The 13816-nt window shown below is 39.1% G+C and overlaps 2 protein-coding genes across 6 annotated transcripts in view; both read right to left on the bottom strand.

Moving 5' to 3' along the window:
• The window catches only part of LOC123504730 (mitochondrial nicotinamide adenine dinucleotide transporter SLC25A51-like), a 164379-nt gene that overhangs the window by 48097 nt on the left and 102466 nt on the right, over positions 1-13816 (bottom strand). Inside the window, exons 1-2 of one of the 5 annotated variants that reach the window (XR_006674929.1) lie at positions 7004-7175; positions 2346-2396 (exon numbers count right to left, since the gene is read on the bottom strand). Coding sequence is in view for 3 of the 5 variants with exons in the window: in XM_045255482.1 (XP_045111417.1) it covers positions 2346-2348 (3 nt within the window). In the remaining 2 variants the exon portion in view is untranslated. Of the gene's footprint in view, positions 1-2345; positions 2397-6863; positions 6935-7003; positions 7215-13816 lie in introns of those variants that run through there. The other 4 variants (XM_045255482.1, XM_045255484.1, XM_045255483.1 and 1 more) reach the window with 4 other exon arrangements.
• LOC123504732 (protein Fer3-like) lies at positions 12601-13802 on the bottom strand. The gene has a single exon (XM_045255490.1). The coding sequence runs from the start codon at positions 13731-13733 to the stop codon at positions 13077-13079; it is 657 nt and encodes a 218-aa protein (XP_045111425.1). The 5' UTR covers positions 13734-13802; the 3' UTR covers positions 12601-13076.

Raw genomic sequence — 13816 nt, 5'->3', positions numbered from 1 at the left:
GGTTTCCCTATACAAATATTCATCTTTTCCCTCATCCCATAGATGTCCTATCAAAGGTAAGTTTGGCATCATTCTCATGGTTCAGTGTGGCAAATGAGTTACTGCCATAAATATATGTATATTAGTCTAGTTAACCTGTGACACCTATATATGCATATTACATATATGATAATTTGCTTTATTTTCATTGTTGTGTATTATATGTAATTTTCTAACATATGTAATACCTAACTGTGTTAGGAAGAGTTCTTGTATTGTCTAGCTGGTCACCATGTTAGCAAGCAAAGTGACAGTGGGCCAGGCAAGCAGAGAGAGGAGAGAGCTACATGTTTGTTATAACATTCTGACATAGAGTAACTCATGCTTCACAGAGACAGAGACAGACACTAAGTGTGAAAGAGCAACTGGAGTGAGAGCCACACAAAGATGAGTAACTTTACATCTGACTGAAACAACCTCAATGTAAAGTTTTCGGGATTCCTATCTGACGATCCATTATTCATTAACAGTCATTAAATAAATTCCAACATTTCTGCCACCAATAAACTTTCTGCAACATTAGAACTGTTACAATAGCTTTGGTTACATGGAAAGAATGGCAGGAAATGAGATGAATCTAGCTAGGGTTCCAAAATTGCTGAATGCACTAATCCTTTCATTAACTTTCAAATTATTCATTAACCACAAAATATTTGTTACAGAATATTAAGAAGTACCACTGTAATTTATGATATGTTTTTGTCATTGGTGTCTGACCATCCCATCCTATAAAATGCTGCTCAACCACCAGCCATCTCACATTCAGGATCCTGAAGTAATAACCAATGCACTAATTAATCACTATTGAACTTTACATCACTTACAGCTCATCAACTGACACCTCCTGACATTCATTTTATTCATCTTCTAATCCTAAACCCATTTATTAATCCCTTGATTAGTTCCACTAACTTCTGAGAGGTCAGTATTGGCCATTCTGGGATCCATGAAAATGATATATGAAATCTGTGCAAAATGCTATATCAAAGTGAAAGGGGAAAGTAGAGCAAAAAGCTGAATTACAAAAAAAGGAAAAAATTAGGGATCAGAGTATGCAAGAAGATGCACTGAGAGGAATAAATGCATTCATTTCTAGATTTCAGTTGGAGCTAAGGAGTTTCATCAGTAAAGCCAGGCATCAACCAGGGATTGAAGCAGGGATCTTCCACTTGCTGGATGACAATGGTAGCCTCTGCTGACTACTCACACACTTTCTGAATTAGCTATCTTTTGTAAATATTTGTCATGCTGAAGCTCATAACAGTTATGAATACTAAATGGTTTGATGTGAGTTAATTCTGTCTCTAGAGCAGGGGTTCTCAACTTGGGATACGCATACCCCAGGGGGACGTGAGAGGAATTTTAGGGGGTACATGGCAGCTTTCTCAAAATGCTTCAGTTTTGAATAGCAGTAAATTTGTTTGTAGTATACAATGTGGCCTACATGTGCTAGGCTGGATGTGTCCTTCACTAGAACCAGGACACGTTAACAACGTTAACAAGGAAACTCTTGGAGTTATATCACTTGAGAGAAAGCTCTCTTGGATTACAGTTGTCACACAACCTTGCAAACCTATAATATTTGTTCTGATTTATTATTTTAAATGTTATTTACACACACAGTGACTTATTTATCACTGTTACTAGTTACAAGTTGCAACTAGCTGCAAGCAACACTAGTTCACTGCCATAATGATAAAAAATTGGCTGATATAGTTCCTTTTTGGTAAATGCATTGCATGTTAGTCACATATAGTGTCTCCCTGTGAGGTACCAGTTCCTATCGACACTACCTCATAGAAACATACTAATATTAATTAAAAATTGTGTCTGCTCCACATATATAACACAATTTAAACTTAATAAACTAAGTCAATAAACCATGCATTTATTGTTACCCTTCCTGACGCTGCATTGTGGGTAAGGGGTATGTGATCAATACTGAAAGACTTCAAGGGGTACATAACATTAAAAAGGTTGAGAACCCCTGCTCTAGAGTAACATAATTAACTAAATTATTTTGCACAACTTGAACATAAGCTCTTAAAAAAAGTTATTCATACTTTTTCCATTAGCTACTACTAGAAAATCTACCAATCTGAATAAAACAGCTTTTACAGTGCATGCATGGTATGTAAAAACAATTTCAAACACACAGTATAATAATTGGAAGAAAAGAAGCAATGAATAGAATGTAAACCAATCCATAACTGACACATGAAAACAGCCACTCCCACCTGATGCCAGGCAGAATGGTCACACTACACACTACATGGCTACACACAAAGTAAGAATACACTGATTACCATAACTATAGTGGTGATGGTTTCCAGGTAGCATTACTTGGTCACTGTGTCCTGAAATAAATAAATGCTAGTAAAAGAATATGAAATGGATCCAGTCTTAACTGTTAACTATTTGGATAATTTCTTGTAATTATTTAAGATAACTACAGTTGTTCTGTTTACTATGTATCTATACAAAGAGGACTAGTTTTTCTTTGTTTTTTATGTTATGGCCTATAGCACCTCTTTGCCACACATAATCACATGCCCAATACATGCTTTTCCATAATCCACCCCAAAGTAGCCATTTTCTTCTATTTCTCTCTTTTTCTGTATTCTACTGTACTTCCGAGCATTAAACATTGCAACACCTTCAATTTCTTCATCTTCGTTCGTGTCCTCTATATTGCTGATTGAAGAATGACTGCTGTTCAATAGCTCAGCATCTTCCTCCTCTGCTGAACTGAGCTCTTCTAGTGGAGTGCTGTTGTGGAATCTCTTCCTTGATGTCCTTTCTTCTGGTGCTTTCCTTTTCTTTTCTACAGTCTCTTCTTCAGACTCTTCCAGAAAGTCGTCAACATCTTCTTCTTCCCCAGATGAAACTTCTCTCCTTTTTCTTGTGGTTCTGTTTCTTTGTTTTTCTTCTGCTTTCTTCTTCTTTTCAAGGATCATCTTTTCTTTCTCCTCGACTGCTTATAAGAACTCATCGTGTGTTATGACACGACTATGGACATCTATTTTTCTTCTTGCCATTGTCTGCATTGTACCACTAGTGGTTGGGTAGGGCTCACTGAAAACATCTGCCATTATCTGCTCGAAAGAGGTTGAAGGGGAAATCATCTCTCTGGAAGGACTGACCTTTTTTGGAGTCACTGGTTTGTGGACTGGCTCTGAAGATGTCTGGACACTTTTGCGTAATTTATACAGATCTCGGTTGAAAGTTTTCACTGGATAAACACTGCGGTCAGGTGGATACAAACCAGTCTTTTTCAAGGGCATTTTTACATTTGGGAGACTGAAACATTCATCCCAAACCTTGTCCATCAAATCTACAAATTCCCCTTTGGTAATTTTCCGAGCATAGTTTGCTGCTTGCCATTTGGCAATAGTGGCATCCCACCTTCAATTTCAAATTCAATTTCAATTTCAAAGGCTTAAAATAGCAAACATCAAGAGGTTGTAGTACATCAGTTGTGTGAGGAGGAAGTTTAATGATGGTTATAAATAAAAATAAAAACATTGGGAAGCTTTAATGTAGCAAAAAACATAATGAAAGTGTGGTGGCCCGACACACCCTGGTATTCAAAATACACCAGGGTGAATCAGGCCACTCATTGAAGTGCCTATAGCACTAAAACTAAACGGAATCTTTAATTTCTGATTAAAACATGCAAAAGAACAGAGAATTATCTATATGACCTGCAATTTTTATAAAAATTCAACAAAATTTAGTGTACTTTCAGGAGTAATTGAATGTTTTTTTTGTTTTTTTTTTATACAAAAATTTTGCAACTTTGAAAACACACTTTTTTGGGGATGCCCTAGAAACCATAATTTTTTGGTCAGGACCAAAAACTTTTTTAAGGTTGTGTAGATACTGAAGTGGGCTTTCAAGCCCAGTATTCACTTTTTTCAATTTTCAAATTTTTCATAAATTTTTGAGGAGCGCCCCAATTCACCCCAGGTGGCAGGGGGACCAGTTCACCCTGGTCTACGCTATGAAGTCTATGAAGTCCGTTCAGGGCAGGGCACATTCTGGAATTCCCATGAGTGAGACATTGCCAGTTCGACTCTCAATTATCAGATTAAGTACTGACCCACCACCCATCTGTTAATTTTCTCTCTCTCTCTCTCTCTCTCTCTAATTATTATTATTATTATTATTATGGTAGTGTGGAAAAAATGAAATAATAATAAATAATACTCTGGCACCTTAGTTTTTGGTCCATTTTCTCTCAAACTTTCAGAAAACCCCTTTTGTGTGTGTGTATTTACCTAGTTGTAGTTTTACAGGGCCTGGGCTTTATGCTCGTGTGGCCCCGTCTCCATATCTACACTTATCCAATCTTACTTTAAAAGTATGCACACTCGTTGCAGACACTACTTCTTCATCCAAACTGTTCCACGTCTCAATACATCTCTGCAGGAAACTATATTTTTTAATATCTCTCAGACATCTTCCTTTTTCTCAGCTTTTCACTATGCGATCTTGTACTTCGGATGTCATATTCTTCTCTCAGGATCAGTTTCTCATTATCCCCTTGATCCATTCCGTTGATCAATTTATAAACTTGTATCAAGTCTCCTCTCTCCCTTCTTTGTTCCTGGGATGGTAGATCCATAGCCTTTAGTCTCTCCTCATATGTCATCCTGGTGCTGGCACCAGTTATGTTCCAAGTAAATATTAACGATATATATGAGGGTTTGAGTAGCTACATAAATTTGTTAAAAGACAATGCAAAACTTTTGAGAGTAATAAGGAACATCGGTGACAGTATGGAATTGCAGAAAGATATTGACAAGATAAGGGAAAGGAGCCAAAAGTTGAAACTAGAATTTAATATCAGGAAATGCCATGTAATGGAAATGGGTAAAAGAAATAGAAGAGCTATGTGGGAATATAGAACAGCAGAAGAGATTATAATGAAAAGGAGGGAAGAAAAAGACCTGTGAATGATTATACAAGACACACTGACTCTAGAAAGACACTAAAATGGACAATTTGCCTCAACATACAAGACACTATGCAACTTCAGGGTGGCGTTTAGTAACATGGATAAGAGTATGATGAAAAAGATCATAACCACTATGATAAGACCTAGACTACAATATGCAGCAGTGGTATGGTCACCATATAAGCAGAAAGATATTAAGAAATTGGAAAGAATCCAAAGGATGCCTACAAAGATGGTCCCAGAAATAAAGGATCTTCCCTATGAAAAAAGACTGAAGGAAATGGTAATACCAACTTTGAAGGATAGAAAAGAAAGAAGAGACCTAATAACAATGTGTAAGTTAGTAAACCATATGGAAAATATTGATAGACCAGATCTGGTATCACTGACAGAAGATGGAGATAGACGAACAAGAGGACATTCCAAGATCATAAAAAGTCAGTGTCTGAGGAACATTAAGAAGTTAAGTTTTCCACATAGGACAGTGGACATCTGGGGATGGATTGAGTGAAGAGATTGTATCAGCAGAAAGTGTGCACAAATTTAAGGAAAAGTTGAATGGATGCACATATGGAGACAGGTCACAATGAGCCCCACTCAAACCCTGTAATATACAACTAGGTAATACATATGCAAGCATGCATGCACAGACACACACACACACACACACACACACACACACACACAAATCAGCAGCTATTTATCTTTTCGAAATGTTTAACTTTTAAATTGAAGAATTGCACGAAAAACAAAACACCATTGTAGAGGTAAAGAAATGTATACTAGAGGATGACTTTGTCACTATAAACTATGATGGTGTGACGTAGGAAATATCAATTTGAATCAGCTATTCAGCTTGCATTAATTGGCCATGAGTAATCCAATACATGTGTCAAATACAATACATGAACTTCCACACAAAACAACAACCATTATTGGATTAGACCAACCATGGTCAACTTCCCTGTCATGAAGTTGATTAGGGAAGCTAATAATTCTGATTTGAGGTTGAAAGAGACAGCCATTGTTGAAGTTCATTATCTTGTAAACTACATGCAAGTGAATTTACATTATGACTACTCCATCAGACACTGTGTGCCACAGCCCTCTGTACTGGTGTGGCTCATGCAGGCTGCTGTGAACTTTCCACAGATATAAATATTAGTTTTAGCCATTGAAGGGTCTGAAGTAGAATAATATACAAATTCATAATATGTAATCAGATTACAGCAAAGTTCCCAAATATGACAAACATAGGCAGTACTAGTCATCTCCCTTGTATGATCAATGAATGGCAGGTGGGTGTGGTCCCATCAGCTGAGCAAATCTGTTACATAAAGAGAATACATGAAAACAAGATAAGGATGCACTATACATTTTATATTATAGGAATGTGAGTATGGGCAAACTCACTCCAAACCTCTGTCAAATTCATAGGAATACCACAACGTCTTCTTTGTAAATGAGAAAAATCAGCATTAACAATTTCAAGCCTGCCAAGCTACCCTCCCGTCACTGTCAGTGTTGTGGAGTGTGCCTTGTGCTACCTTGGTCCACTTGACCCAGCTGAGGCCGCATGCACACTGTGATATTAATAGGACAGAATCAGGTCAAGAGGTTCTGTTCTGTTGTACTCAGAGTAAACAATGGTAACTTTCCCATTCTTCACTCCCCCACCTGCAACTCTTCCCTATACCTGTCACGGTGTTCAGTAGCCAGTGTAATCCCTGCATGCCAGCCACAATAACCCCAGTACCACGTAACGCATCTCCATAACACAGCATCACATCACATTATTTTCTTCCTTATGAAAACACACGTAACTGAGACACTTTCACATACTTCACATAAATGACACCATTACCTCAACAACCAGATATCAATGGGTTACTGGCACACATAATTGTCTCATCAGAGATTTGCTAGCACACATTTCACGCGCACTGTATTGCCATCACACTTAACACAATGGGACTCCTACAATACGCAGGGCAGCAGACTTACATGCTCCTCACACACTCCCGCCAGCCAAGCCCCGGTGTGTGGTCAGCTGTTGCGTGTTATGTGGCTGGGATGCAGAGCAGCAGAAGGGATAGTGGCGAGCATCAGCTGTGCCAGAGATCAGCTGTGCCACACTGTCTATTATTGGCTACTCATTTAACTCCTCTTCTCTTTTAGTCATCAGACTGACCCCTGCAGGTTCTTTAGATCCATACAACAAGGAGGTATTGAAAAGACCATAATTATAAGTTAACTTGCTGAAAGAAGGTTAAGGGAAAGAAACGAGACTGTTCCGTACGAAAGGCTTATGGTATTTTCAAGGGTCGGTAAATTTCGCTTAAACTGAAGCTGTTGCAGGCGTGTTTGAGACATGGCGGTTAAATTGTTAAGAAAACTAACTGCATGTAAATACAACAAGATAGCTCGGGATACAATAAGGTCTAAGATGCTGAAAACAGAGTATAGGGCATTGACCTCAATGGCACAGGGGGCACTATAGTAGGTAGTTGTATTACAATGTGAAACAACTTAAAGGTAAAACGCATGGCAAATAATATAAATTGTGTACTGTGATGAGCTGATCTAACTCACAACTCTACATTTTGCATGACACAGTAAAATCTTTATCTTTATCTAAGTGTAATGAGAAAGATGGATAGCTGGGAAACTGGTCAGGTGCTCAAAAGTCCTTGAAATATCTGATATGAACCTGTTCAGAAGGGAAAAATTAAATCCATCTGATGGCTATTTACGATACAAGTCACGTGAAATTGCTATGCCTGTGCTTTCAGTAATAATAATAATAAAAAAAGGGATTCGTGCAACATGCAATTGGCAGCACGGATAACAGAATTCTTTTGTTCAGATAAGTGTACGTCATGAGAACCTTGACATGATATACGTGAGATCTGTCATGTCACAGACTTTTTTTTTTTTTTTTTTTTACATTACAAGGGCACTGGCCAAGGAAAACAAAGTGTTGGAAAAAAAAAAGTCCTGCTGGTTGCCAGGCCCTGTTAAGAGGAAAGTAGGAGAAAGAGAAAACAAAAAATCTAAAAGGAGGGTCCAGTTAACGTAAGAGGTGTCTTGACACTCCTCTTTGAAAGAGTTTAAGTCATAGGCAGGTGGAAATACAGACACAGGTAGAGAGTTCCAGAGTTTACCAGTGTAGGGAATGAAGGAGTGAAGATACTGGTTAACTCTTGCATTAGGAAGATGGACAGAATAGGGATGAGAAGAAGTAGAGAGTCTTGTGCAGCGAGGCCGCAGGAGGGGGAAGGCATGCAGTTAGCAAGTTCAGAAGAGCAGACAGCATGAAAACAGCGGTAGAAGACAGATAAAGATGCAACATTGCGGCGGTGACTTAAAGAATCAAGACAGTCAGTTAGAGGAGAAGAGTTGATAAGACGAAAAGCTTTAGATTCCACCTTGTTTAGTAAAGCTGTGTGTGGATCCCCCAGACATGAGAGCCATACTCCATACACGGGCGGATAAGGCCCTGTACAGAGCAAGCAGCTGGGAGGGAGAGAAAATGGACGAAGACGCCACAGGACACCTAACTTCTTGGAAGCTGATTTAGCAAGAGTAGAGATGTGAAATTTCCAGTTTAGATTTTTAGTGAAGGATAGACCGAGTGTGTTTAATGTAGAGGAGAGGGAAGTTGAGTGTTATTGAAGAAGAGAGGATAGTTGTCTGGAAGGTTATGTCGAGTAGATAGTTGTAGAAATTGAGTTTTTGAGGCATTGAACAAAACCAGGTTTTCTCTGCCCCAATCAGAAACAAGTGAAAGATCAGAAGTTAGGCGTCCTATAGCATCTCGCCTTGAGTCATTTAATTGTTGTTGGGTTGGGCGTCTGTTGAACGCTGTTGAATAATGCAGGTGGTATCATCAGCATAGGAGTGGATAGGGCATTGAGTCAGATTTAGGAGATCATTGATGAATAATAGAAAGAGAGTGGGTGATAGGACAGAACCCTGTGGAACACCACTGTTGATAGTTTTAGGGAAGAACAGTGACCGTCTACTACAGCAGCAATAGAACGATCGGAAAGGAAACTGGAGATGAAGGTACAGAGAGAAGGATAGAATCCGTAGGAGGGTAGTTTAGAAATTAAAGATTTGTGCCAGACTCTATCGAAGGCTTTCGATATGTCAAGGCCGACAGCAAAGGTTTCACCGAAGTCCCTAAAAGAGGATGACCAAGATTCAGTTAGGAAAGTAAGAAGATCACCAGTAGATCTGCCTTTACGGAAACCATACTGGCAATCAGAGAGAAGGTTGTGAGCTGATAGATGCCTCATTATCTTCCTATTAAGGATAGACTCAAAGGCTTTAGAAAGGCAGGAAATCAAAGCTATAGGGCGGTAGTTAGAAGGATTGGAGTGGTCACCTTTTTTAGGGACAGGTTGAATGTGAGCAAACTTCCAGCAAGAAGGATAAATAGAAGTAGAGAGACACAGATGAAAGAGTTTGACCAGGCAGTGAGCGAGTTCGGAAGCACAGTTTTTGAGAACAACAGGAGGGACTCCATCCGGACCGTAAGCCTTCCGAGAATCAAGGCCAGAGAGGGCCAGGAAAACGTCTTTATAAAGAATTTTAATTTTAGGGATGAAGTAGTCAGAGGGTGGAGGAGTAGGAGGAATATGCCCAGAATCATCCAAAGTTGAGTTGGTAGCAAAGGTTTGAGCGAAGAGTTCAGCTTTAGAAAAGAAGAGACAGCTGTAGAGCCATCTGGATGAAGTAAAGGAGGGAAAGACGAAGAAGTAAAGTTGTTAGAGATATTATTGGCTAGATGCCAGAAATCTCGAGAGGAGTTAGAATTGGAAAGACTTTGACATTTTCTATTGATGAAAGAGTTTTTAGTAAGTTGGAGAATAGATTTGGCATGATTACGGGCAGAAATATATAGGGCATGAGTTTCAGCAGTTGGATGGCTACGGAACCGTTTGTGAGCCGCCTCTCTATCATTGACAGCACGAGAACAAGCAGAGTTAAACCAAGGCTTTTTAGCTTTAGGGTTAGAGAAAGTATGAGGAATGTATAGCTCCATGCCAGAGATACTACTACTATTACTACTACTTCTACACGCCCGGTAGCTCAGTGGTTAGAGCGCTGGCTTCACAAACCAGAGGACCGGGGTTCGATTCCCCGGCCGTGTAGCCCCTGTTCACCTAGCATTGAGTAGGTACGAGATGTAAATAGAAGAGTTGTGACCTTGTTGTCCCGGTGTGTGGTGTGTGCCTGGTCTCAGGCCTATCCGAAGATCGGAAATAATGAACTCTGAGCTCGTTCCGTAGGATAACGTCTGGCTGTCTCGTCAGAGACTGCAGCAGATCAAACAAACAGTGAAACACACACTTGTATGCCCCATAAACATAACTCGTAAAAACGATAATATACATAAAATTCTCCTCTTCCACAATCATCACCACTATCCACCACTTCTATCACAACTACAACTACAACAACAACAGCAACTACTACAACAAGAACTACCACTACTACTACTACTACTACTTCCTCTACTACTATTATTACTACTACCATTATTACTACTACTTATGGTTGGTATTAAACTTCTAGGAAAAAAAATATAACAACATCCTGCATTTGTCTCGATATATAAAAAACTTGATCAAAATAATAAAATATCGGTTAATGGACTTATCACATACTCAAACATTCACGAGATGTAATTTATTTTCGTTCCTGGAAGTTTAAGCAACCAACTCTCTCTCTCTCTCTCTCTCTCTCTCTCTCTCTCTCTCTCTCTCTCTCTCTCTCTCTCTCTCCTTATGTATGAAAAAGATATGAAAAAGTAACGATGATGGGGGATGTAGAGGAGAGGAAGAAGGCAAGTCCAAGATTCATTTGAAAAACAATTCTAGCCAGTAATAGCTGCTAAAAGAAGATGAGAAATTTTCCTCTCTCTCTCTCTCTCTCTCTCTCTCTCTCTCTCTCTCTCTCTCTCTCTCTCTCTCTCTCTCTCTCTCTCTCTCACACACACACACACACACACACACACACACACACACACACACACACACACACACACACACACACACACACTCACAGAAAGAGAGAGAGAGAGAGAGAGAGAGAGAGAGAGAGAGAGAGAGAGAGAGAGAGAGAGAGAGAGAGAGAGAGAGAGAGAGAGAGAGAGAGGAGGGGGTTAAATGTACAAGATAATGACTACTATTACCACTACTACTACTACTACTACTACTACTACTACTACTACTACTACTACTACTACTACTACTACTACTACTACTACTACTACTACTACTACTACTACTACTACTACTACTACTACTACTACTGCTACTACTACTACTACTACTACTACTACTACTATTACTGCTACTACTACTACTACTACTACTACTACTACTACTACTACTACTACTACTACTATTACAACCACTACTACTATTACTAATTATTATTATTATTATTATTATTATTATTATTATTATTATTATTATTATTATCATTATTATTATCATTATTGTCATTATTATTATTATTACTGTTATCATTATCATTATTACTATTATTGCAAGGCACATTTATAAGTAAATGAAACTCTAAACTGTCTTTATCTTATCTCAAAGCAAGGGGTTGATAAACAAAAACAATAAACATAGACTTTATTGAATTTATACCACGCAACACACATGTCTAATAGCATAAGTAAAAATGAATAGATAAATAGCTAGATCAACAATAAACCAGTAAGTAAATAATCAATAGAAAAAAAAAGGGGAGAGAAACTCAAACACCAGATACACTACACAGTCGCGTCCTAACCTCTTCAGTACCATGACGTGTTTCCATATTCATTCAGCTTACTATTTGGTGATTTTATACAGCTTCAGAAACTTATGTCGGGGAGTAAAATAGTGAAGACTTTGGCCATTAATCTCCTGATCTCCGTAGACCGTTCCTAATGTCAATAAAATGGTCTAATCCACAAATCTTAAGGTAAAAAAGTGTCTGAGAATTGCAAGGGTTAAGTATTTCACATTGTTTTTATGAATCGTTTTCCGTCTTTCTTTTTCTTTCAGTTTATGGTAAATAGTCAATGATTCCTTTTTGTTGATGCTGCTTCCATTTCTTTTCTTTTTTTTCTTTTAACTATTTTGCTGCTGTTTTAACCATTATTATTCTTTCTTTTCATTGTTAAGTAGTCAATGATTTTCACTTCTTTGTTGCAACTCATTTTTCGTTTGCATTTTTCTTTGTTTAATAGTTTGTATCCACTGTCATGCTGTTTGTCAACTACTGCTTTTTTTTCTTTCTTTTTTTTTTGTGAGTGTGTGGACAGGGTGAGGCAGTCATTCTTTCTGCGTACTCGTGCATCACATACACACAAAAAAAATAAAACAAAAACGAGAGAGAGAGAGAGAGAGAGAGAGAGAGAGAGAGAGAGAGAGAGAGAGAGAGAGAGAGAGAGAGAGAGAGAGAGAGAGTTCTACGCTACTTTCTGAAACAATAATTTACGCAAACACTTTAATCTATATATAAGTTTATTATAATGATGAAGTCAAGATTTAGAGTTTGCAAAGATAAAGCAAAATTTATGAGATGAAGGCATAGGGAGAACATACATACTATAATACATAAACTGATATGGAAAGTACTGAAAAAGTGAAAGGAAAGAAATCAATAGACTATTATGACAAACAGACACACAGACACACATACACACACACACACACACACACACACACACACACACACACACACACACACACACTAGCACAGTCCTAGAGTGAATAATTGTAAAGGAAAGCAAGACTAATTTCAGACACAAGAGAAAAATTTCGAGTCTCAGTTATCATGAATTATCTTTCTCACTATTACTGACATTAATAAAACAAGAGGAAAAAATTAAGTAAATAACACAGGCTCATAATTTTTTCACTGTTAATTAATTTCAACTGAACACCAAGCCCCGCGCAAGGAACGGCCACAGGTTTCCTCCACATTCACAACACATCCCTAATGTCTCATCTTCACTACAAGTACCACATCGAGCCTTGCCTGACGTCTCCACCTTCTCTCATTCTTGTCAGCGAGCTTTAGGCACCAGTGGCGTGCAGGGCATCATGAATTCTACAGACACGTGACTCTGCCACTTCCCAGTTTGTGACACTTCCAGGAGGCTGCATAGCTCCGATATGTAGGACAGCGCCATCTGCAAGATATCATGCTTGGAAAGTCTGTGGGGTGTGTGGGGCAGTCTCGTCCTCAGGCGTTCGAAAGCTACGTTGATTCTGGTCATCCTCCTTCTCTCGCGGTCATTGGCGGCCTTGCGACGCTGTTTTCTCTGGCCCTCCGCTGCTGGTGCTCTGTTCTTCTTCCGAGGATATGTTTGACCCTGTGTGCGGTGTTCAGGGCCAGTCAGCGAGGACATCTTAGACATTCTGAAGACACAGGGAATTTCTTCAGACTTCTCAAAAAAGTCACTGGTTGAAATTTGGTTACTGTTTGACTTCTCGTGATCACTCAGAGTGGTGAGAGGGAAGGGTGCAGACAGTTGACTGATGTAAGTGTCGTGGAATGAAGAGGAGGCGCTGCCTTTAACGTGACACTCCAGCAGAGATATTTCCTGTCTGCACCACGATGAGATGTCTCTCTTGGTGCTCGTGTCACCAACTCCACACCAAGAAGGTAACAGGCACTCTCCAATTGCTGACCGTGTGAGACAGAGACCGGAGTCCTCCATGTCCTGGTCTGCCTCCACGTGTGCCGCCCACTCACTGCCGGGGTGACCGTGATGAGCGGTATGTAGGACGTGAGGCGGAGAGG

The sequence above is a fragment of the Portunus trituberculatus genome, chromosome 17, assembly GCF_017591435.1.
Source record: "Portunus trituberculatus isolate SZX2019 chromosome 17, ASM1759143v1, whole genome shotgun sequence".
NCBI lineage: Eukaryota > Metazoa > Arthropoda > Malacostraca > Decapoda > Portunidae > Portunus > Portunus trituberculatus.
This window is presented reverse-complemented; position numbering and strand designations above follow the sequence as displayed.